This window comes from Lichenostomus cassidix, chromosome W (genome assembly GCF_008360975.1).
Source record: "Lichenostomus cassidix isolate B80296 chromosome W, HeHo_3.0, whole genome shotgun sequence".
Lineage (NCBI taxonomy): Eukaryota > Metazoa > Chordata > Aves > Passeriformes > Meliphagidae > Lichenostomus > Lichenostomus cassidix.
The window spans coordinates 21,656,583-21,683,155 of NC_139510.1; the positions used below are offsets into that span (position 1 = coordinate 21,656,583).

The following is a 26,573-nucleotide window of genomic DNA, read 5'->3' on the forward strand; positions in this document are numbered from 1 at the left end:
AACATAAAATTATTTGTTCAAATTAAATACTTCAGGTACACCTATTGAACTTGCCAATTGAAGAACTGACTTTGCAGCACTTAAGCAGTCATCATTAGTAAGAGCAGATGCTAGTAGTCTGCAGGCAGAGGAAAAGTCTTAAATTCTGGGACAGCCTTAGAACAAAAAATGTGGGTCCTGTAAAGACAGTCATTCAATTTTAAGTTATATAGTGAGTTTTCCCTTCAGAGATCTGGATTAAAAGGTATTGTAAAATGTAACCTCAGAGAAGAGACAAAGTATACCAAATATGGGCTTTTTAGGAAAGAATATACTGTGCTAGTGAAATTCAGCAAAAACATTGGGAGAGCTTAAACTGACTTTAACGATATACATTTGACTAGAGCTTCATGAACATCAGAGGTGTACTTAATGTAAAACACTTTCAAAACTACTCAGCAGCAAATTACAGACAGTCCAGCAATTTGGCCCCCTGCCCAAGTTTGTTATCAATCAATTTGTTATTATTCTGCTGCAAGGCTTTCTCCTTGGGAAAGCTGAAAACAAATGTAAAATACAATTTAGTTGCACCAATTAAGAAGGTACTTTGAAAATACATTCACGAATTAACCTGTGCAGGCCTGAAAGGGCCCCCCGGCCCCCCCCATCCCGCACAGCACTGGTGCACCCGCCTGCTCCCCCATCGCCGGGGCAGGGGCCACATGGGGGAAAGGGGGGGAGATAATAAAAAGAATAATAAAAGGTGCTCCAATGTGGAGAATATGTTGAAATACTTTTTAAACTGCACCGATGCCTTCGGGACACTTCCCGGTTCCCTGATACTCACAGTGTGACCTGATCTCATAGGCTGAGCCAGCAATTTGCCCTCCGCCAGATTGTGGTTTGCCAAGCATGTCCCCTGTCATCATCGGGGTCTGAGGGTCCTCTAATCTGCCTAGCAATTGAAATGTCTCTATTCTGCCAATGCAAGAGCCTCTGTTTGGGCTCGAGGGACATTTTTCCTTCCTTTATGTTCCCTGCTGCTCACTGTGTCTCCCACAAGTCAGCAGTAAAAATGCTTACGGAGGTTACTCCTTTTCCATTAGCTGCAGTCCATCTCAAAAGTTGCTTAAGTGAGTGAGAGGACATAGTCCTCTCATACTTTTTTTATCAGCTGTTTCATTAAGTCCAAAATGGACTGCTCCTCTGTAGTATTATTATTAACTGTGTTCCCCATGACTCACCTCTTCCACCGAGGTGATTGATTGCCAGCAGCTGCTTCCTTTCAGCAGAACTTCAGTTCCATGGGGCTCACTGCCGGGTGGACAGATAGCCAAATTATACGCTCCTCACACGGGGCACCATTTGCGGCGATTAAGGCACAGACTCCACGATGATAGGTGAAGACACTTTATTGCCAAAGTCCAGAGTTTTTAGACTGCTAGTTTGTTATGAGTTTACATACTTGTGAGGCACAAAAAATGTGTTTAACCAACCACCATAAACCACGATAGGGACACGCATCAGGTGTAACCAACCACCATACACCATGATGTGAGCACTCATTGGTTCTATCACTTGTTTTCCAGGGTTATGTAACTTGTTTTTCACCTCTAGTTTAGCTGAGTCATTCCCAAAATGCTTTTCTGGTTAGCCGAAGTAACAGAAGTGAGCAAGGATTTTACAAGGGTAACAAGGCCCTCATTTTGTAAGGTTTTTCTGCTCTGCAACACTCCAGAACCCCACAAGGCCCAGGAAAGCTTGTGTTTCCTTCTCATTAGCTGGTGGGGACATAGTTGCAATTTTGTCAACCACCTCTGTAGGCACATGATGGTGTCCATCCTGCCATTTAATTCCCAAGAGCTGGATCTGCTGTACAGTTCCCTTTACCTTACTTTGTTTTATGGCAGGCCCAGCTTTCAGAAGAATTTGGATTATTTCTTTTCCCTTCTCAAAAACTTCTGTTGTATTGTCCCACACAGTGATATCATCAGTATATTGTAGGTGTTCTGGAGCTCCACCCTGTTCCAGGGCAGTCTGGATCAGTCCATGGCAGATGGTGGAGCTGTGTTTCCACCCCTGGGGCAGTCCGTTCCAGGTGTAATGCATGCCCCTCCGGGTGAAAGCAAATTGTGGCCTACACTCTGCCACCAGAGGGACTGAGAAAAATGCATTAGTGATAGTAATTGTGGCATACCATTTGGCTGCTTTTGACTCCAGCTCACATTGGAGATCCAACATGTCTGGCACAGCAGCACTTAGAGGTGGTGTGACTTCATTCAGGCCCCACTAGTCTACTTTCATCCTCCATTCCCCATTTGACTTCCGCAATGACCATATGGGGTTGTTGAAAGGCGAATGGGTTCTGCTGATTACTCCTTGGCTCTCCAGTTGACAAATTAGTTCATGGATAGGAGTTACAGTTTCGGTTTGTGCGATACTGCCACCAGTGCACTGTCTTGGTAGCAATTGGTACTTGTTGGTTTTCCACCTGCAGCAATCCTAAAATGAAGGGATCTTCTGAGAGGCCAGGCAGGGTGGATAACTATTTGATTTTCTCTGTATCCACTGTAGCTACACCAAAAGCCCATCGATACCCTTTTGGATCCTTGAAGTATCCTCTTCTGAGGTAGTGGATGTCAAGGATACAAGGGGCCTCTGGGCCAGTCACAATGGGGTGCTTTTGCCATCTGTCCCCTGTTAAGCTTGCCTCATCCTCTATTACAGACAACTCCTGGCATTCCCCTGTCACTCCAGAGATCCAGATAGGTTCTGCACTCCTGTGCCTTGATGGCATCAGTGTACACTGTGCACCAGTGTTTACTAAAGCCTTATACTTCTGTGGATCTGATGTGCCAGGCCATTGAATCCACACAGTCCAGTATACCCAGTCATCCCTTTCCTCCTCCTGGCTGGAGGCAGGGACCCTCTATTCCTGTTCCTGGTCAGAGTATTCACTGTCTGACCTTTGCGATGCCAGATCAGAAGTTCCCTCTTCAGGGTTGTAGGAAATGGGAGTTCTCTTATATCTGGGAGATCGCTGATTGTCTTCTGGTCTCTCTGCAGCAACTACACTGACAGTCTTATTGGGCAGCCCCTTCTTAACAGCTCTCTTCCCTCTCAGTTCACAGACACAGGCTTTCAGCTTAGAGGTGGGTTCACCATCCCACTTCCTCATGTCCTCCTGCTCACGCAGAAAGTACCAGAGTTTGTTACATAGTGCTCCGGGGAGTGTTCCTGGGGCTTCCCTTCCCTCTGACCAGAGTAGGAGAGGAGCAATCTCTTGGGCTGCCCTAAAAGCTGGGGTGCTGGCTCATAGGGATGAGGAGGTATCCACAGTTTCTTCTACATTTTGGAGCTAGGAGGACGCCACCTCTAATGTTGGTGTATCCATTTGCAGGTAGTACAGTACTACCAAGCTGCTGGAACATGATGCAGGGGCGCCTTGAACCACCTTCTTCCACATGGTGAGTGTATAAGGGAAATCCTCTGGATCTTTAGAGACACTCTAATTCTTTAGATTACTATAGACAACTTCCAGCACTGCTGATTCTCTCAAGTACTGGATACCTTCATCTGCAGTCATCCACTTCCCTGGGGATTTCACAAGATCTTCCTTAAATGGATATCTTGCCCTCACGCTTGAGAGAAGCCATTTCTAAAGGCTGCATATTGCTCCTTCCTTTCCAATTCCTCTTTCAATTTCCTGATCTTTAGCAAGGGATCCCAGCTGTTTGGCTTCATGACCCTCTAACTCCTGACTATGGGCCCCATTATCCCAGCATCACAGCAGCCATGCCAAAATCCACTCACCTGGCTGGCAGCTGTAATCTTTTAAAAAGTCTTAAAGTTCTGATGAGGTCAGGGACTGAGTAACTTCAGTTTCCTGTTTGACTTGCCTCACTCCCTTTGATTTCTTTGCTGAATGGCCTGGCTCTTGATCGAACTCCTCCTTTCCTACTGTTACTTCTTCTTCTTCTTCCTCTTCTTCTTCCTCTTCTTCCTCTTCTTCTTCTTCTTCTTCTTCCTCTTCTTCTTCTTCTTCTTCCCTTACTAATTGGTGGTATGGGCCTGAAATTTACCTCGTCCATTTTTTTGTTTTCACTACTGGGGCAATTACTGTAGTTGCTGTGGTTTGACTCCCTAAAAGGAATAAGCAGATATTTGCACTCACAAAAGCTAAAAGGAAATAAAGGTAAATCCCTACTTCCCATTAGCAGCGATGTTCAGGCACTTCCCGGGAAGCAGGGCTTCAGCACATGTAATTGTTGCTCCAGAAGGCAAACATTGAAAACTCACGAATACCCCCCCTTCCTCCTCTCTCTCTTAGCTTATATATCTGTGCTGACATCATATGGTATGGAATATCCCTTTGATTGATTTGGGTCAGCTGGCCTGGTTGTGTCCCCTCCCAGGATCTTGCCCACTCCCATCCCTTTGATGGGGGAAGGAATGTCAGAGGGGCAGAGCTGCTCAGCAGTAGCCAAAACACTGGTCTGTTATCAACACCCTTCCAGCTACTAATGCAAAGAACAGCACTGGGAGGGCTGCGAGCTTTATCTCAGTCAGACCCAATACAAAAGGTAATGTAATATGGATAAGAAAAATCTCTGCTGGCTTCCATTGTGGCAGAATCAATAGAATATAAAGGTGTCTTGGGGATGTCTTTTTATCCCATCCCATCCCATCCCATCCCATCCCATCCCATCCCATTCTATTTTGGCTTTTTTTTTCCTATTGTTTTGTGTCTGGGATGGTCACTGCCTGCCCCGCCCCCCCTCCCCCCAGCAATATCGTAATAAGTGGGAGCTAGCCTGGGATTTCCTGCAAGAGTTGGAGGGGAGACAAGGGGGCCTCCACCCTTTCCTGCCACATGGGCAATTCGGCTAGCCAGGCAGCAGGGTCTCTAGCAGAGACACTGTTGCACGTGATTTTGCCTGTTTCTTTTTCTTTCTTTCTCCTTCGGCACTGTGACTGGGCTTACTGGCTCATTTCTCTGCCTCTCTGCTGTTTAGGAGCCCAGAGCCAGTGCGTGCCGCAACGGGACCCGGGACTGGGAGTACCCCATCCCCTGCTGGGGGCCATCCCGCCTCTACACAGCCTGACCCAGGGACCAGTCATTGACAGTGACCTTTCAAGGGGAGCGATTCCCCTCTCAACCCCCGTCGTTTTTCTGCTACTGCCCCGGGCTTTTGCTACACTGTAACCCTGCAACCCCTGCCTGCCGGGACACACTGCGGCTCCTGCCACAGCTGTGGAGTTTCTGCTGCCTCTTGCTCACTACCCCAGGTGAGCTAGCCCCTGCCACCAGTCTGAGGTTCCGGCTGTAGCCCACCTCACTGTCCAGCCGGCCCACCATTATTGCGTGAGGGAGACCTGACTGAGCTCGCGACACAGTGCCCCCTGCAGCCGCGGGGAATTATCGCACCTGCCCTGCCCAGCCAGGAGCCCAACAGCACCCCTGCCAGCTGTGACCATAACTGCACCAAAAGGGAAGGTGCTTTGATAGCCAAGAGCAGGCTGTTACTGGGTTTCTGGTTTTGTTTGTTGTTGCTACTGTTGCTGTTGCTTGTTTGCCTTGTTATAAATACTAGTAAAGTGTTGCTGTGGCTGGCCCTGGCTCAGCTGAGCGTCCCTAGCCCATTGCACAGTGGCAGGGCCCCACGGGATGAGTCGTGGGAGTAAAATAGCCCTACAGTCAGGGTAACTAAAAAGAGTGCTCCCAGGGAGCCTGGAAGTGAGACACTATTGGCCCAGCTCGTCTCCCCTCCCACATTACATATAAAGATTAATTCTAGAAAGTTCGTCTTTGTTTGCCAATGCCGTGTTCTCTGACTGGAAAATTCAAAGTTCTGTACCCTCTCCCCCTTATTCCCTCATAAGATTAAGTTATTGTCAATCCAGAGTTTTGTGTACCCCATTGGCCCTTTTGGTCTCCCCCCTCCCTTTTTTCCCCACTTTATAAGCTGCCACATGACGCAGAACCCCACTTTCGGGTCGCTGATCCAGTCCCATCCCGTCCCTCCTCCATCTCCCCTTACCATTTTAATAAACCTCCTGGACCTCCAACTCGACTGCCTGCGTCTCTTGCCTCCGCTCCCGATTTCCAGGTCACGCTGCTCCCCCGAGAGCTCTGCCTTTTCCTGACCACCCCGCCTCCTCCCGAGAGAGAGCTGCCTTGCTGGGGCTCCGAAATGGCTGCCAACCCGGTCCCGAACTGAGTTAGGGGGTTGCGAACCCCATCACCTGGTGCCGTGAACTCGGATCGGTGTTCGGCTGCCGCGGACTTTCTCCGAAAGCGGAAGGACAGCTGCCTAGCAGTGCAGAGCGCAGCCGCGACGGACAGAGCCGCCACTGCGACGAAGAGCAGACGCTGCGACTGACACAGAGCAGCCGCCGTGGGCATCCAGAGATCTGTGCCTAACCTTGCAGTTTTTGATTTCAGCGACTCGCATCAGTTTCGCAATAGGATTGCGCCGAACTTAGGGTGAGTGTCCGGAGAACAACTAGAGGACAGGGTCCCTTTTTGTCGGTCTCCCAAGGCATCCCCTAGGTAGCCCTCAGTTGCTGAGAGGGGTAGCGAGGACTTGCGAGCTGTGTGGCCCTTTTTAGCTTTATTTTAATACGATTTCTGCGGGTGGGCGTGTGCGGTTTGAGCCTCTGTGGGCTTAGCTCGGTTTGCAGCAAATCGTCTAAGCCCGCGGCTGCTCAGCAAGAGATGTATTTTGAGTTATCCAGACTTTTCGTTCAGAATAAGGTTTTGTTTTCCCCCCGGGAACTCCGGAGCTTGGTCCGCTGGGTTTTTATTAACCACCCTCCTGTTTCCTCAGGTGCCGTGTTTGACTTAGATTTTTGGGGAGAGGTGGGTAAGAAACTGTTTGCTGCAGGCAGAGCAGGCGACGAAGCCGCAAATAGAGTTTTCGCTCTGCACGCACAGGTTTTTAAATTCGTTAAAAAGTCCCTTCCTCCCCCTGGAGTCCTCGGCTTCCCCTCCGCCCTTGCTGGCGCCGCTCCCTGCCGCCCCCTCGGTGCCTCCGTGTCCCTACCCCTACTCCCCAGCCCCCAATGACCCTGCTAGGAGTGGACAAAAGGACGCAGCTCACTCCTCCGTGCCTGGCCGCTTCCAGCCCCAGGGCACCTCTTTGTCCCCTCCTTCCCCTTGTTCAGGCGAGGGCGGCCGCCTCGCTCGGGCTTCTACCCTAAACCCTCTTTCCTCATTCCGCGCACCTCAAACCCCCCCTATACTAACAGATGCCAAGATGGCACGAGCCTCGTGGACTGAGAGGGACAAAATGGTGGTTCTTCCCGCCTTTTCAAAGACAAAGAACAGGGCATTGAAACGCGTGCGAAGCCCAAGACACACCCCTCTTCCCCTTCCCAGGATTCCCCTCTACCTGTCGCTTCCCTTGATATAGACCCTCCCCTTTCCCTTCCCCTTCCGATGCTGTCATTCCCCGCCCACATTACATCACGGGCAGGAGACAAGCCATGGGAAAATCACGCCCCTGATCTCCCACGACTCCCCCCCTCCAAGATGTCAACATCCGGCCGCCATTTTGGTGGCTCTGGAAACCCTGACATGTCAACATCCGGCCGCCATCTTGGCAACCCCGAAAGAGACACCAATTCTATCATTTTTGCTGCTCCTGCTTGTTGCAGACAGCATTCCCCACTCCCTACCCCTAGTCCCACACCCAAACTCAGGGACAGTGGCTGTCCAAAGGCAGCTGTGTGGCAGCCTGTCCCCCTGGCAATTAAGGAAAAGCTCTGCAAAGCAGCCAAAAATTACGGGCGTGATTCAACATACTTTCAATCATTGCTCCAATCCATTTTACAAGCAGAAACTAAATGTGCAGCAGATATTAAAGCTCTCATTGAATGTCTCCTCACAGGAGGCCAACAAAAACTATGGGAGACCACCTGGTGGAAGAGGATGCAAATTCTAATTGGCACGTACAGAGACAATCCCGAGCTCCAACATCTGACTAGATTGTTTTTGTGGAATGGGGGAATGGCTCAGACCACACGACCAAGTTGCCACAATTCCTGGTTCAGTGCATTTAGACCTAACCATGGCAGCACAACAGGCACTTAAATTGATTCCAATTCGGCCCAAAGCTCAGCTTCCATATATGTACATAAAACAAAGATCTGATGAATTATTTGTGGACTTTATAGATCGTCTTACTGCTGCCGTGGAAAGACAATTTAAAAATATTGAAACCCAACAAGATGTGATTATTAACACTGCCACTGTCAACGTCAATCCAAAATGCAAACAAATAATTAATTCCCTTCCCCCTGATGCCCCAATTACTGTTTCCCTACTAATTGATGCCTGCTCTAGAGCCACAATTGAAGTCAATCCTAATAAATGTCATGAAACCCCCAAAGCCTTCCCTACCACCCAAACCAACGCCCCAAGACAGCCCCAGAAAACACCCCAAAAACCCTTCACGTGCCTTAGGTGTGGCCAGTTGGGCCACTTTGCGTGCAATTGCCCTGCTCCTTTTCCAGCTACTAACCCCCCTTTTCTGAGTCCTTTCCCCCCAGGGCAAGTTGTGCCAACCACGCCAGCTGCGATGCCCATTCCACCTTCTATTCCCGCGCCCCCCATTGCACACCAGATCACCTGGAGTCCCGCCATCACCGCAGATCCGCAGCCAAAAAACTGAACGATCAGCGCGGAGGAGCGACGCACACAGAAACAAGTGCCACTTCTACCGAGATGTATTCACCGGACTTGACCTACTCACCTGACTGTACAGACTCTTCGTCCACTCTCTACGCATGGTGGACTGAAAGAGTCAACTCTGCCAGACCCTACCTCACCTGTACTATACAGCACCAGAACACTCAGAGATCTGTAAGAAGTCTCGTGGACACAGGGGCTGATGTGACAATTTTGTCGCAGGATGTCTGGCCCAATGGCTGGCCATTGCGATCTGCCCCACTACCTATAGGGGGAGTGGGTGGTCAGTCCCTGGCGTGACAGAGTGCAGATCCGATTGCAATTACCAACACAGAGGGTGTGGCAGTGCGCGTTCGTCCTTATGTGATGGACGTGCCATTTAATCTCTGGGGGAGAGACTCGTTGTCCCAATGGGGGGCCCAGATACACATTCCGCCTCAACACCAGGATTTTTAAGTGGGGTCACTGAGCAGAGCGCCCCCATGGTTGAATTGGCTTACTGATGATCCCGTGTGGGTAGACCAGTGGCCCATGGTGGAAGAAAAATTAGTCGCGCTCGAGTCCCTCATTGAGGAACAACTTGCCAAAGGGCACATTGTACCATCCCACAGCCCATGGAATTCTCCCATCTTTGTCCTGAGGAAGCCAGGCAAAGATAAGTGGAGACTCCTCCATGACCTGAGAAGCATCAACGCGGTCATGGAGGACATGGGGTCTCTCCAACCAAGCCTTCCATCTGCTGCCATGCTGCCCAGGGACTGGAAGTTGTGTGTCATTGACTTGAAAGATTGCTTTTTTAACATCCCTTTGCATCCTGCGGACGCCCCACGGTTCGTGTTCTCTGTGCCCTCACAGAACTGTGCCTCTCCAATGCGCAGATACCACTAGACTGTCCTTCCCCAGGGCGTGAAGAATTCACCAATTATATGCCAGTGGTATGTGGACAAGATCTTAGCGCCAGTGAGAGCACAGTCCCCAGGGGTACACATTTTCCATTATATGGACGATATTTTGGTTTGCGCCAAAGAACATGAACAGTTGTCGGTCACCATGGCGCTGGTTTCTATTGCACTTTCAGAGGCCTGTTTTACTATGAGACCAGACAAAGTGCAGAGAGTCAATCCCGTCAAATATTTAGGCCTTGCTATAAGGGACCGCACCATTGTCCCGCAACAAGTTGCCATTGCCAACGAACCTAAAACCCTGCATGACTTGCACAGCCTTTGTGGCTCAATTAACTGGGTGCGTCCACTCCTGGGCATCTCGACTGAACAACTTGCGCCTCTTTTCAACTTACTCCGGGGAAAGGGGGAGCTAGACTCTCCTCGTACCCTGACCCCAGAAGCACGCCTCTGCATCGCTGAGGTACAAAAAGCGATGTCACTGAGGCAAGCCCACAGGTGTGACCCCAAATTACCCTTCCAACTCATAATATTGGGGGAAAAGCAATTCACGCATGGCCTGATTTACCAGTGGGACTCTACACTAAAAGACCCTTTGTTAATCATCGAATGGGTCTTCCTGCCACACCAATTGACAAAAACATTAACGACAGCACAGGAACTAGTCACCAAAGTCATCAGAAAGGCGAGGCTGCAATTGAGGGCCCTCGCAGGTCTGGACTTTATGTGGATGCAGTTGCCTTTTGAAACTGAAGAATTGGAATTTTTTATACAATTTAGTGAACCATTACAATATGCTCTTGAAGGTTTTACTGGAAAAGTCCAATCTGGCCACAAAAAACATAAGCTGTTCAAAACAAATTTTCGACTGATCCAAAAAGCATTCTTTTCAAAGAACCCAATCAAGGACGCACTGACCATTTTTACCGACAGCTCTGGAGCTTCTCACAAGTCAGTGATGACTTGGAGAAACCCCGTGACACAGCAATGGGAGGCTGATGTCGAGGTGGTCCCAGGATCACCTCAGGTTGCAGAACTTGCCACCGTGGTCAGGGCTTTTGAGAGGTTTGAGGAACCATTTAATTTGGTCACTGACTCAGCCTATGTTGTTGGAGTAGCCCTCAGAGCAGAGAATTCGGCCCTAAAAGAGACTTCAAATTTGGCAGTCTTCAATTTGCTTCTGAGGCTTACTGGAGCCATCTCCCGTCGGAAGCAACCATATTTTATTATGCACATCAGATCTCACACAGACCTGCCAGGACCCATTGCTGAGGGAAATCAAAGAGCAGACTCCCTCGCAGCAGCTGCCATGTCACCGAAAGTACCGGACACCTTCGCACAGGCAAAACCAAGCCACCAGTTTTACCATCAGAATAGTGCAGCCCTGGTGAGGATGTTTGGGATTTCTAGGGATCAAGCACGTGCAATTATTTTCACTTGCCCGAACTGCTCGAAGGACCAACTACCGGCACACCTCTCGGGGGTGAATCCCAGAGGTGTTGGAAAACGCAGTTTTCCAGCAAAACTTATGCTGACTAAACAGGCCTGAACAAAGCCTCAGCATACTCAGGCCTCAGTAAAATCCTAACAAGCTACAGTGGCTTGTTTACCTGAGAATGTTCTGTGAGAAGAATGTCATGGGAAAGAATAGGGAGTCAGAAGTGTTATGAGAAAGAAAAAGGGAGTTACCAGGAGGATCCCTGAATGTGTGAGAACAGACTGCAGATGTGTGTGTAGCTATAATTAGTAGCATCTGTAACAGTATATAACTCTCTCGTTTGGTGAAATAAAATGGAGCTTACTCTATATCTCATATTGAGACTGCCGTGAGTTCCCTCTCGTCGTTATGTCAAATGGTGAGCCCGACGTGATACGGAGTTAGCAGGATTTAGAACCGACGACCACGGACACTGGCAGCAGACTTTTACGACCCTGCCCAGAGAGCGACGAGTCTGGAGAGGCCCCGGGGGCAGCGCCGGGGGGCTATGAAAGCCTGGGCCGAAAAAGACCCGCTTCCGGATGGGCTAATAAACCTCGGAAAGGCTGCACTGACCGTGGCGACCGCGTTATAAGCAGAGACGCCCCAACGGAGCGCTCGGACGGCGGCGACTGCGTAACTTTAAACCCAGCTGGTACGGAATGGAGACAGAGGTAGCCCAATTTTTATTGTTATGCTTTTTAGAAAAGCACGGACTCAGTAAAGGTGGCCTATCACACTTAATGGGCCTGATGGTGGTAGGACAAGCTTATGGATTTTTTACAAATCCTATTACAGTATTCGATGTAGGAGAGTTGTTGAATTATGGAGCTACTTTACTTTTGGAGTGTGATAAGATTGCAAGAAAGCTTGGTAAACCATGGAGTAAAGTCGTAGCCTGCTTACAAAAACATGCCACGGAGAAAAACCTTGCGTGGCTGACGGCACAGGACATAACAGCCGCATGGAGCAGAGAAAAACCTGTGAGTTACTGTGCTGCTTTTGATATGCGTAAAACTTCGGCAGCCGCAGCGCAGCCGGGGAAGCCCCCCCCGCCAGGGGGGAGGGGGAATCGTAGCCCTCTATCGCTCCCAGCACTAGCAAGGGGAGGGTGCAACTTTGCAACGAAAAACATCTTAGCTGCTTTGTTTGAGAGAGTCACTGTTGAACTTTTGCCAGAACAACTAAATACAATGTTAGAGAGAGCTCAAATATCGCGGGTAAAGAAACAGAGTAACCAGAAATCATCCCGATGTTATCGATGTGGGAATGAAAAACACATACGAAAGAACTGTAACGAAAAAGTTTGGTGTTCCCGCTGCAACAGAGATACTCACAGCACAAAAGCTTGTAGAAAGAAAAAAGACAAACAGAAAGTGACCGATGGCCGCGTAGCAGCAACGGCCCCTACCCTTCATCGCACGCCGCCTGAATGCCACCAAGAGAGACCTGTGGCAGAAGTTGCTCCAGCCGTGGTTTCTGGTCAAATGACGGCGAGAGCAGAGGTCCCAGAGGGTGCCCCGGTAGGCGGAGCCGCGAGCCATCCACGCCTCCTTCACTGCCCCAACTGTGATTACTATGGTGAAACTCTAAACTCTACTCCTCCCCAAGGATGAGGAAATGATTGACAGCTTCAGCAACTGAAACTCCCTGAAAATGTTCAAGTAGATGGAGCAGATCGGCTCTTCCTTCAGCCTGGCTGCACTGACACCGAGACCAAAACCTATTTCTAGTGTTTTACTAATAAAGAAGCATTGTAACAAGATATTATCCTGATAAAAAATAACACCTTGAATACTAAAGCCTTGAACGAAAGTTGAATTTTGCTAAAGCATTACTTAAAATAGAGTTTGTGTGTATGTGTGAATATTGTAGGCCTACTGAGAGTGTGTCGAATGCTTTAATGTGTAGATGAAGCCTGTGACTGCTGAGAGTGTGATTTTGATTTCTTGAGAGTTTTAATGTGTGAATGAAAACCTGTGAGTGAAGTTATACTGAATAGTTTAAACTACCTGTTAAGTACTTTTGGTTAAGCATAGATTCTGTTAAAGTTTTAAGTAATAGTGAATTTAAATTCTATTAAGTTGCAAGTTCTTTTAAAGTTAAAATTCTGTTAAGTAATATTAAGTGATGTTAATTTTAAATTCTGTTAAGTTTTAAATTTTGTTAGAGTTAAGTTGTTAAAGTGATATCAATTTTAAATTCCATTATAGTTAAGTCCTATTTGTTAGTTTAAAATCAGATTTATTAAGTTTTATTCATTTTCAGTGATATTAATTTTAAGCTTTAAATTTGTTAGTTTATATTATTATTCACAAAAAGCCTTTGCAGTTTCATCTTCCTTAGTTAAAGTCAAATAATAATATCTACTGTTTTCAAATATTCATCTTACCTTATATAGCTATCTACAAAAATAGTAACATGTTAAGACACTCTCCTTATTGATATTAATCAAAGCTTGTTTATAAGATGTTCTAAGAAAACCCTTCCACTTAGCATCTAGGCCCTGGCCAGGCCTTGATCCTAACTGGCTGGGAAACATGCCATGAGTCCCAAGTGTTCTGCACCAAAATGTGATCAAGTAATTTTTCATTTACCAAATTGAGTTTATAAAAGCTAAACCTTCTTCCAAGTAAACTTGGAGTCCTTGTCCGGAAAGGGTTCTCCAAGCTTTACCTGTGAAGTGAATGTTTTCAGCAACGACAGTTCCTAGACCATGGCAACATATCTAAATAACTAGTGAAATTTCCTTAATAAACTTATAACAATTCTAATAATAAGAATTACTTATAGCAAAGCAAATTAATCTGATAACAGACAACGTCTGTTCTCACAAGCGAAACGGGGGAACTGTTGGAAAACGCAGTTTTCCAGCAAAACTTATGCTAACTAAACAGGCCTGAACAAAGCCTCAGCATACGCAGGCCTCAGTAAAATCCTAACAAGCTACAGTGGCTTGTTTACCTGAGAATGTTCTGTGAGAAGAATGTCATGGGAAAGAATAGGGAGTCAGAAGTGTTATGAGAAAGAAAAAGGGAGTTACCAGGAGGATCCCTGAATGTGTGAGAACAGACTGCAGATGTGTGTGTAGCTATAATTAGTAGCATCTGTAACAGTATATAACTCTCTCGTTTGGTGAAATAAAATGGAGCTTACTCTATATCTCATATTGAGACTGCCGTGAGTTCCCTCTCGTCGTTATGTCACAGAGGGACTGAGAGCTGTCAGGTGTGGCAAACAGATGTTACACATTACCCGGAATTTGGCCGTCTTAAGTATGTACATGTCTTGGTGGACACCTTCTCGGGCGCCATCCATGTTTCAGCCCATGCAGGGGAGAAGGCAAAAGACTGTATCCAGCACCTTCTATTTGCCTTCTCCAACCTCGGTGTCCCGGGACAAATCAAGAGTGACAACGGGCCAGCGTACACCTCTGCCCGGTTTCGCCAATTTTTAAACGAGCGGGGAGTGTCACACGTCACAGGCATTCCTCACTCGCCCACTGGACAAGCGATTATTGAGAGGGCGCACTGCACCCTGAAAACCGTGCTGGCGCGCCAAAGAGGGGGTCACAAAGTCAACACGCTACACATGAGGTTGAGCAAGGCTCTTTTCACGATTAACTTTTTGAATAACTCTTTTGATGAGCCTTTGCCACCTGTTTTCAGACACTTTGCCAATGATAAAAAATCTAAGCTGAAGATTCAACCTCCTGTGTTGGTGCGGGACCCCGAATCACTGCAAATCCAAGAACCATTCCCTCTTGTCACATGGAGACGAGGGTATGTGTGCGTTTCAACCCCAGCGGGCCTGAAGTGGATCCCCAGCAAGTGGGTCAAGCCTCATTGCCCCAAAGAGGATGACAAAAAAATTCACTTCGCTACTAAGCAAGTGAAGTCAGACTGGACAATGCTGTTATTTATAGGGTGGAAAAATAAAAAACGGAAACCACCAGAAGTGACTGAGATTCCCCCTGAATCTCACTTAACCGAACTGACCACTTTCAAGTTCACCACTTACATACCCCCAAATCCCCCTGCAGAACCTTTCCCCCTACCTGACCCTCTATAGGGGGAGACCAGCAAAAGAATCCCAAAGTTCCCTTGCCCTCCAAAACCTTATGTTCTGTAGTTTACTGATCTTTGTGCTTTACTTTAAAGGTTTGCGATAGCATCGAGTGCCCCAGCAAGGATGAATCCCCACAGTGACATCCTTCGCTTCACCTGTCTCGTTGTTGTCCTTGCGCTGTCCTGCAGCTTCATCGTCCCACAGCCGAGGATGAATGTTTGGACCACCCTGGCGAAAACCCTAAAGCAGGATGGACTTTGCCTAGCAATGGACCGAGCAGAGAACCCAATGGCAACTTGCCTCATTGGGATTCCCCTGTAAAAGGGCGAGTTCCCATTTGCAAGAACATACCACAGTTATCCAGACCCGGTGTCCTCTTGGGATGAATGGGTGGGTCAACTTCCATCTAGTGACGTGGAGCCCCAAGAATTAGATCTATTAGGGTCCACTCAGGCACCATTTTGTGTCAATTTTGCCAGCTGGCAACACTACAGCCCTGAAACTGTGGAAGGGGCTGAGGAGGATGAAGAAGGCGTAGAATTGCAACCACTACCCTTCTTTCACATTCAGGTTGATAAAAAATATAAAGCATCCTCCTGGTGCAATTTTACCGCACCCAAAGTGTCACGATCCACCACTCACCCCAAGACGCTACCGGCTGGAATCTTTTTCATTTGTGGCAATAGAGCCTGGGCAGGAATCCCAGCTCGCCTCCAAGGAGGGCCATGCACCCTAGGGAAGCTCGTGACTTTCACGCCAGACAAGGCTCAGCTCCTAAATTGGAAGAATTCGGTCAAATCAGCACGCCCAAAAAGAAATGTAATCGAATTAGACGACAAATGTAATATACAATTGTGACCTGGCCCAAGTCAAAGCGAATTGCTGCGTCGATCCTGGTCCCATGGGTCGCAATCATTAAAGCCTTGGATGACATTAACAAACTGGAATGCTGGCTTGGAAAACGCGCAAGGCTCACCTCGACTGCCCTAAGCCAGCTCTTGGAGGATGAGGAGGCCATAAAACACGCAACTTTGCAGAATAGAGCCGCTATTGATTTTCTCTTGCTCGCCCATGGGCACGGTTGTGAGGACTTCGAGGGAATGTGTTGCTTCAATTTTACCACCCATAGCCAAAGCATTTCCTCGAAGATCCGAGCAATCGAGTCCCAGCTGGGCAGACTGAAAACAGAGACAGAGACTTGGTGGGGCAGCCTCTTCCAAGGCTGGGGATTCTCAAGATGGGCAGCCTCAGTTGCCAAATCAATCTCATGGGTTCTTTTAAGCATTTTCTTGATTATTATCAGCTTAGCCTTTTTTAAAGCTTTATTTGTTAAATACCTCCTCTCTCTTCTTTCAAACAAAAAAGGGGGAGATGTTGCTGTGGCCCTGGCTCATCTGAGCGTCTCTAGCCCATTGCACAGTGGCAGGGCCCCACGGGATGAGTCGTGGGAGTAAAATAGCCCTACAGTCAGGGTAACTAAAAAGAGTGCTCCCAGGGAGCCTGGAAGTGAGACGCTATTGGCCCAGCTCGTCTCCCCTCCCACATTACATATAAAGATTAATTCTAGAAAGTTCGTCTTTGTTTGCCAATGCCGTGTTCTCTGACTGGAAAATTCAAAGTTCTGTACCCTCTCCCCCTTATTCCCTCATAAGATTAAGTTATTGTCAATCCAGAGTTTTGTGTACCCCATTGGCCCTTTTGGTCTCCCCCCTCCCTTTTTTCCCCATTTTATAAGCTGCCACATGACGCAGAACCCCACTTTCGGGTCGCTGATCCAGTCCCGTCCCGTCCCTCCTCCATCTCCCCTTACCGTTTTAATAAACCTCCTGGACCGCCAACTCGACTGCCTGCGTCTCTTGCCTCCGCTCCTGATTTCCGGATTGTGCTGCTCCCCCGAGAGCTCTGCCTTTTCCCGACCACCCCGCCTCCCCTCGAGTGTGAGCTGCGCTGCCGGGGCTCCAAAACGGCAGCCAACCCGGTCCCGAACTGAGTTAGGGGGTTGCGAACCCCATCAGTAAAGGACTGTTATTCCTTTTCCCATATCTTTGCCTGAAAGCCCCTTGATTTCAAAGTTATAATAATTCGGAGGGAAGGGGTGTCATATTCTTTATTCCAAGGGAGGTTCCTGCCTTCCTTGGCAGACACCTGTCTTTCAAACTGAGACAAAAGGAAATCTGAAAATGAAGTTATGAGTACAAGTCAGTTTCTTGGGCAGTCTCATAATACAGAAGTAATATAACATCTTTCAGGATTTCATTCAACTCACCAAAGGAATGAAGTTTCAATAGCAGCCTATGATATGGAAGAATCATGCTCAGTTCCCTTCACTTGCAATCTTGGATTTTGAAAAAGTTCTCATTTAAAGGACTGTTGAAAAGCACTATAACATTTTGCAATTATAGTAGAGGTGTTCAGTTGCATATCTCAAATATAGGGCTCTGAAAAGAAGATACCATATTTGAGACGTATTTTGACTAGGCTTCCTTCTGCTTCAAAATTAATTCAAATCTGCATTTTTAGAAATATTTAATCAGTTTTTGCTAAAAGAGTTCTCAGACCTTTTTTTTTAATGGAATGTCTTTCCTGGGCTCTTCCTACCTCCACAAAAAAGAGCAGTACATATCTCAACATGCTTGTTAGAGACACGGGGCAATCATCTGTTGGTCCATGAGAGCTTTTAACATGGTGTGAACTGCACTGCACAGCACCGCTGAGGACATAAAGAGATTTCAATCAGTCATGAAAACAAGTCAAATAAACTTTGATCACTTCTGAAAGAAGAATAAGCCATTGTGCTTGTCAAAAGCAGGTGGCAACCATTAAGATCACATTTCATTGTAAAGCCTTTGTCTTCAAATAGACTTCAGTTTTGCAATCTATATAATCCACAATATCCATAATACTGAATTATTTGTAAAAGGCAAAAAAACCCCAACACCCCCACAAATCCTATTACAGAATGGAGCATCCTTCTCATTCCTTATTGTCTGAAGGAGAAAATTAATCTAGGAGAAGGTAATGAAGCAAACACCATGAGAATTCAATACTTGGAAGGGATAGAAGTTACAGAAGCTACAGAATGTTAGTACTACCAGGTCAGGACAACTCAGCTGTTAGCAAGGCTTGGTAAAGACTCATTTTACATGACAAGTTGTACAAAGATTCAGGCCTTTTCCTCATTAATCTTCCAGTGACACAAGTCTCACTGTCAGAATTCATGGGTACATTGGCACCTCGGATAGTTGCTTGCTGCATGCTAATTCTGTTTTCAGCTGAAGATACTAAAAAAAAAAGTGAAGGTGTCCTGATCATGTAGTCAAATATGACATCATATAACATACCTAAGATGATAAAGATCTTGGTAAAGCAGAACACTCCTCTTCAATTTTCAACCATTCTGTATCACGATTCACTGAGGGCTGGAAAACTTACACAAATCTTACAGAGGAAAGACTCCAAAAATGTAGAAATGTTGGCTGTTAGTTGGTGAACAAGAACTCCATGCTGGGTGGAGTGAGTTGCACAGTTCAGAATACACAAAATGCTTTAGAAAAGCCAAAGAACAGCAAGAACTGTCCTTGTATATATCTGCAGCACATCTCAACTTTCATGGTCACCCAAATAATCCACTGAGCAGAAACATGCTCCCACACACTCTTCCATCCCACCACACAATATGTCAAGGCTTATGGTTCATTGTATAGACCACACATCTTCAATTGCAGGCAGCATTTGGTGCCTCTGACACACCAAGTGTGCTCCATGAGCAAAGGAGCTGTTGCAATTGTGAACACTACTGTTCCTCAGCAGATTTTTGAGGAACAAAATATTTCTTTCTTGGTCATATTTCTTATCACCATAATGCACCAAAGTTGCAAGCTGGGCTTTTAAGATCTATGAGCTATCCATATATAATTTAACTCCAGCAACAGACACCATAAAGGAGGCAGAATCAACTTTCAAAAAACTAATTTTAATCAAAACAAAACAAAAAAAATTGTTATCAATAACAAGTTTATAAAACAATGATTTAGGTACATAAATAAATTGATATCATTGTATCAAATCTTAATTTCAACTTCATGAGCATGTTTACATGGGTAATGAAGTACAACCTTTTTACCTATTATAATAAATAAAATGGAGAGCATGAAATAGTTTTTCTAAACAAAAATACCTACAAACATACCTCTAGCATGTTCTCTAATGAAGGGAACAAGAGACACTGGACAACTTTTGCACCAAAACAAAAACTGTTTTAAAAAGCACAAGGATACAGAACCATCAGCTAAAGCAAAGACAAGATACTGTAATCAAAGTTGGTATTTAATAATATAATGAACGGTTTGGTAGTTAGATCTCCAGTTTGGTTAATTTAAAGCATTAAGACAAGGCAAGATAGAAGGCTGCTTTTGTTTGAGTAATTCTAGAGAAAATAAAATATATTAGAAAACCAAACGGAAAAGTAGAACAGTCATACCTACACAACTTTCTGTCCTGCACAAAGTCAAAATACCTATGCAGAATATATATTATATATATATATATATTTGTGCACAAAGGTTACCTTATTATTAACTCACTGCAAAGGCGTTATGTATCGAGTCAATCATTTTGCATTTTGTGTCAAAAATTATTTTTTTTAAAGTTTCCTAGGCTAGGAGGCACAAACCCCAATTCTGGCATACTGTATTCTTAATGCTAAGGCTTGCTGCTCTGGCTGTGTATTTTTTGTTGTCCCTCTTTACTATAGTGCCTGTTACAAGCATGTGTTCATGTGTGTATACATATATATACATACATATATATACACACATATACATGCATATATACATATACATATACGTATACATATACATATACATGCACATACACATGAACTTCCCCCAGTAGGTATCATTCCAACCATGCAATCCAAAAGATGGCTCTGAATAGGTGCCCAGCATATAGTTCACCACCTGAGCCAACCCTGAAGCAAGGCGCACTTTAGTCCTTCAGACAGTTTTTCTTTAAAACCAAGCTACTGCAGCTTCAAGTATTTTGCATTACATAGATTTGATTTTTTTTATAAATTAATGTTAAATTTTTTCAATATTCAGACATAAACTATAATATATATACAGTACAATAAATGCTCTCATACTTTAAAAAATTTATTTTGATAAATCCCTGAGAATGTATGTTGACAGTCACTAAGTTTCCATATGCACAAGCATTGTGTGTCATGCTTCTGGATGAACAGCACTGCAAAGCCACATGGTCAGCCTTTTAACTACTAGTATTTTATTTGTTGGTTTGTTTAAATATATTGAAATATAACAATGAGTTACAAAGGAGTAAAGCTGAATCCATTCGAGGTACTTATCACAGGATGGAGGTGTTTTGTTTTTTTAAAGCCATTGCAATATATCTTTTGTTTTTGAGGCTGTGAAAATATACAGAAAGAACAGGAGAGTGATGTGGGCTTTTGCCACTTGACAACATATACTCAGTGTAAACCAAACCTTTTTTTAACCTCTCTCTCACATGAAACAGAAAAAAGGAAAAAGAAATGAAGCACACAAACTTCCACAACGTGACAGTTTAGTTTTCAAACTCAGTATAACTATACACATATAATACCGGTGTGGCTTTGTTTCTTTAAGTTCAAAAGGATACAAAGGCAGGCTCAAGTAAAAACAAACCACCTCCTCCCTTCGCTCATTTTCATCAACCAAACCGCTCACGAACCAACATCATCAGTTTCTTTTTGCCTTTGTAGATTTGTTTTAGGTTATCAATAAACTGTGTAAACTGGATGTGTCCATCATGAGCCATTAAGAAGGTCTCTCGGGCCTTGCTAAGGAACTCTATAAACTCACTATAGTGTCGAGGGCTGATGTGAGTGAGACGTGAATGAGTTGTATTAATGTAGGCTCCAATTGTGGCATCCAAGAGTTGTCTTAAAGGGGCTTTGTCCAGTGACATGAGCTTACCAGAATTCCTCTTTCCATGGAGTCCCACTATGCCAGGAGTGGTCAAAGTACACCTGCGCAAAATATCTGACAGTACTGTTGCACACTTGACACTTTTGACCACCAGAGGTATTACAGCTGCTAGCTCATTTTTCCCAAGGGAGTGGCTGAGCACACATGCCCAGAGAACATCATTAATGGCAGGGTGTGTGTCCTGATTGTAACTCAGGTTGAGATGTGTTATGGCCAAAGTGGCCAGCTTGTAAGCCCGCATGGGGTAACCACGGTGCTCCATGTATCGTGCTATAGTAAAAAGCTGCGAGTAGCTCATGCTGGTTGTAGCAGCATCTAGAACGATTTGGTAAGCGGTCTCAAAAGCTATGTGATCCTTTTCACATAGAGTCAGTGCAGAGAGGGCACAGTTTTGAGGATCCTTCATGGCACACTGTAGAGCAAGTGTTCTAGCATTGCTAGCTAGCTTCTCCTGCTGATGACAGTCCAGATGCAGATGGACAATGGTGCTGTTGGACATCACTGTTGTAGCAACAATACTAGTGGCTTCTGTTGGAGTGAAAAGTGTAAACCAGTTTTGCATTATACTATCCAGTGCATAAACACCTGGGGAGAGAAAGAAAGGATTATGTACAACTGACAAAACCTAGCAGATACAGATGTTCAGCAAAAGATTATATTCAAAGTCTAAGAGGTTGCCAGTACATTGAAGGAGACCAGCTTCAGCAAGAAAAGCTAAACCAGATAACATGTCTGCAAAAGGACATTAAAACAAAGGCTAACTGTGTACACTCCATAGCAATCACTGAAATGTAGATAAGAAAAAAGCCTGCAAAATAAGCTTTTATCTCCCAGTGGGACAACTGAGCTGTTTTACTTGTTATCTAAGACAATTTGGATAACAAGTTCTGGCTCATTTGGTCTTATCACATCACTCAAAAGCAGCCCTCACACCAAACACTTAAAAGGCAATTTTAACTTCTTAATGTGCATCTCAAGGTACAGCGCATGCACAAAATAATATGAAAGCATGCCAAATGTCTCATTTAATAGAACACCATGGCATTTAATACTAAGCACAACTTTAAAAGAAATAAAATTAAAAAATCCTAACCCCTACCCTCTCCCAACAGGCTTTTCAGATACATCTTGTATCAAATTAATATGCATTTGAACATAAAGATTCTTATTAGGGAAATACTCTGAGCAATATCGTAGAAAGGCTTGGGTTGTGTTAGTGTTTGGTTTGCTTTCCAGTGCAGATGAGAGGCCTGCACAGCATCATAGCCACGTAACAAAGAAGCATTACACTCTAAGCTTGGATTTCCAAAGGGGCTTAAAAAAATGAAACCAAGAAAACAAACAACAAGCAATGAGAACCCCTTCATGAGATCTTATCTGCCACACAGTGGGAGGCAACCTCAGCATTTCATTCACCTGTTTTCTGGTTCATCTTCCCCACAGCTGACAAGACAGTGGTCTCACCAGTCTTTTGGAGCCTCACTCTTCAGAGCAAGCAAAGTTGTAGCATAGTGTAACATCCCATAACCACTACCATTTTCTCTGCTGCAGCCTCAACCCCAAACCAAACATGGAGGAAAGAAGGGGAAATCTGGGTTATGGACACCCCTACCTTGAAGGGGAATGAAGTTACACTGCATTAATCAACTATTGTCTCGCTTGGCCTGTACCTAATCTATTACACACTCAAAAAACCCACTCATCATTGATATAATGATTGTCTTCTTAAAAAGAGATTTTAAAGAGGAACAGAAGGTGGGAGATATTTGCAGAGCCTGAGTTTTGACAAACAAGATCAAGCCCTCTAAGATTAGCTGACAAAAAGGCAGGAGCCCTTGAGATGCATTTCAGAACATACCTATTTCTGTTGCACATGTTACCAACCACCTCACCATTTCCCGTCGTCGCCAATTCAATGTTGACAGTGTCATCCGCATCGCCTATTAAAACAACACAAAGTACAAATTAATCCTATTGTAAAACCAAGACAATATACCAACAATCGGGGATTTAAGTTACTCAAACGCCCTGAGGTTACAAAATGGCAGCCTCTTGCCTTCTCCGCTCTATTACCTCTTTTTAGCTGATATATCAAAAGACTTGATAAATACTACTCAGCTATCTTAGAAGAGCATACAGAGAGTAATTCCAACTGCAGGTCCTTCTAGGCTAGAGGAGAAGCTCTGTTTTATTTGGGGAGAAGAAAAAAGCAAAAACCCCACCACCCCACAAAAAAGCCCTCCTGCCCCCAACCAACAACAAAGCCCAATCAATTGTCAATTATTCAAAACAAATTATCCTTTGTCTCATCCCTCTATTTATATAAATCTTTAAAGTGGAAACATGTCAACTCCTGTTGGGCAATCTAACCAATCAAATTTTTCCCCCATCTGCATTTTTTGGTCATTGACTTCAACAATACAGACAGGAGTCAGAGTGTACTGTGATTTGACTGCTACTTATGCTGCAAAGATATATATATATATACACATATACACACTTCCAGATATAGCCAAATATTCTGGGGCACAAGTTATATTCCCCTCTATACTTCCAGTTGAAGGCAGCAACACTGGAAGAAACAGATAGGCCCAGTCTATTAATATGTGACTGCGCAGCTGGTGCCACCACCATAATTTTGGGGGTTTTGACCTATGCAGCACTGGGCATGCTGGCATCAGATGGAACTCACCTTTCTCAGCGAGGGAGGAGAATCTTTGCTCAGGAACTAGTGGGGCTCATTGGCAGGGCTATAAACTAGAAGTGAGGGGAGAGGGGGACAACATCAGGCTTGTACCTAGGAAGTTGTGGGATGAAAGGCCAAGGTTAGAGGGATGGAGTGCAAGTGAGGGTCCTCTGGCAGTGACTCTGAAATGTGATGACCACACTTGAGCACACTTGCAGTCTTACGGAGATGAGCCAGAGACTCCTGAAGTAACAGAAGCCAACAGGGAAACACCAGGGAAATATCCCAAAGGAATTAAGGGATGTTCCTCTAGGAAGGATACATGGCCAACAGCCCAGCTGAGGTGCCTTTACACCAATGTATGAAGCATGGGCAACAAACAGGAGTTGGAAGCCACTGTGCTGCTAGAAAGTTATGACCTTGTTGCCATTACTGAAACTTGGTGGGATGAATCCCATGACTGGAGTGTGACTATCAAAGGCTCCAGGCTGTTCAGAAGAGACAGGAGAGGAAGGAGAGGCGGAGGGGTTGCCCTCTGCATCAAGAGGTGTATTGTGAAGTGTGGGAATGGTGCCAGACACCTGGCATCCAAACCAAGATTAGAACAAAAGAATGTTAAACCTACAGGCTCTGCTAATTTGTGTGTTTGCTGAGGATGCCATGAAAAAATTACTTTGGTGGAAGACCACTGTATGAGTGTGTGACTTAGTGTGATTGAAAAAAATCACATGCATGGAATGCTTGATACATGTTTTGTGTGTTACAAAATTAGCAGAGCCCCTGAGGACCAATCAGAAAACAGTTGTTTATCTGTAACAAAATTAAAATAAAAGGGAGCTTGCATGGGAAAGAGACAGACAAGAAGAGAAAAACAACACCTAGAGCAGAGCTCAAAACTATAACACTGCATCAATGTGTTTCCCATTGCCAATATTTTGATATTGACATTTTGATTTTTTTATATTTAGATTATTTCTTACATTTAGATTTTTCTTTGCATTTGATGTCATTACCAACATTTGGTGAGCCCCGACATGCGAGCATATCAAAGACGTGATACTGATGACGTGCGAATAGATCAAAGACGTGATACCAACATCGGGGAACTTTTCGGTGAACCACAATCCGACAGGGGGGAAAGTTGCTAGCACATCATATAAAATTAGGACAGTGGTATTCACTGGACAAAGAACCACAGGATTCTGTTGATGCCTGATAGGTTTTTTGTCTTTTTTCATTATACTTTTATACCCTTTTTATATACTTTATATCCTTTCCTATTCCTGTACTTTTTACTCCCTATATCTTAGCCCACATGTTTATAACTCTTGTACTATAGCCTAGTTCAGAATTCTTTGGGGAAGACGAAACATCCCCACAATATGAAGAACATGAGGCACCAACCTTGAACGGAGCCTCATCTCTGGAACATGTTTTTGTAAACTAAGTTGTAGCCTTTAGGGGGTGGAGGTAATTAGAATAAGGGGGCAATTACTTCATTTGTTAGGTTTCTTATTGGGGAATTTTAGATAAGTATGCTAATTGATGAGGTCCATAAAATTGTATACGTGTTGTACCCGGGGCTCTCTTTTCGTTGTGGTACCACCTTTGACGAAGGTGCACCTGGGATCCTATTAAACCAAGGTAATACCCTTTTCCCTATACTGTGGTGTCCGCGTCTCATTTTTTAGAAGCATTTTAGGCATTAGTTCTGGTGAGCCAGGCAGGAGACGAGGGGACCCCGAGTTCCGATTTTGGACCGAGAAACACCCCGCTGTACCCCCCCCTTGCCGGCACTACAGGAGGGAAGCAGTTGTCCGAGATTGCGAAAACCGGGGAGTTTCCAAAAAACCTACCACAGAAACACAACAGAAGAGGTAAAATCAAAAGGGTTTTTTACGGTTTTATTGCTAGCTAGTATCTGGGGGAGATCTCCAAGGGTGGGAGTGTGGCCAGAGGGGCCATAAAGGAGGGGTTTTCACAACCTACTCCGCTCCCGCAGGGAGGCTGTGAGGAGAAGGGGATGCTCTTCGTTATTACTCACAGCGAGCCATGTAGTGGCTCACGGGGGGTCGTAGCTCAAAGAGAGCTGTGGCCCACGGGTTGGGGTGTGGGTTCAACTACCGAAGGGTGGTAGTTCAAATCTCGCCACGGTTTCTAAGCTGTGTGCCCGTGGTCTTTCAAGCTTGTTTTCTTTATTCTGCCGGGCGTGGAAACCGTGGGTTCATTTTTCGCACCGGTCTCTAGGTTAGGAACTTTTTCCTACTGTTTATTTCCGTCTACAAGCAAAATATGGGTGGTGTATTATCTAACAACCCAAAAATCCCGCATGATTCCCCGCTGGGTTTAATCTTAAAAAACTGGCACCTGCTAACAGGGAAATCACCTCCCTGTACACTGGAGAACTAACTAGGCTTTCGCTGTGGGTGTGGCCTGTGTTGAAACTAGAGGGAGGAAGGAAATAGCCCCGTTTAGGCAGTCTGGATAATGAACTTATTACAAAGCTACTCGTAGAACTTCAAGTTCAGGGAAGGTTTAATGAGTTAAGATATGCAGAATTGTTTTCTATATTTCTAAATCGAAAAGAGGCATACAAACAAATGGAAAAGAACCGCTTTGAGATGGCTTTACAAAAAATGGGAAAGAAAAAAGATAGACAAAAACAGCCTCCAACAAGGGATGAGGAGATAAATATGACAGACACGGATTTGGTATCACCCGCTTTATGCGGGGGAGTATCACATCCCCAGCCGCAACAGGGGCCAGCCGGGCCTGGAGGGGG

The 26,573-nt window shown here is 45.3% G+C and overlaps 1 protein-coding gene and 1 pseudogene across 1 annotated transcript in view; both read right to left on the reverse strand.

Annotated features, from left to right (window-relative positions):
• Nucleotides 1-2,505: 2,505 nt before the first annotated feature.
• On the reverse strand, nucleotides 2,506-5,338 carry LOC146425683 (uncharacterized; annotated as a pseudogene).
• Nucleotides 5,339-19,070: 13,732 nt separating this feature from the next.
• LOC146425684 (zinc finger SWIM domain-containing protein 6-like) overlaps nucleotides 19,071-26,573 on the reverse strand; it is a 275,081-nt gene continuing 267,578 nt past the window's right edge. Inside the window, exons 13-14 of the mRNA XM_085041575.1 lie at nucleotides 22,964-23,045; nucleotides 19,071-21,690 (exon numbers count right to left, since the gene is read on the reverse strand). Coding sequence (XP_084897701.1) covers nucleotides 20,828-21,690; nucleotides 22,964-23,045 — 945 coding nt within the window. The 3' untranslated portion in view covers nucleotides 19,071-20,827. The remainder of the gene's footprint in view (nucleotides 21,691-22,963; nucleotides 23,046-26,573) is intronic.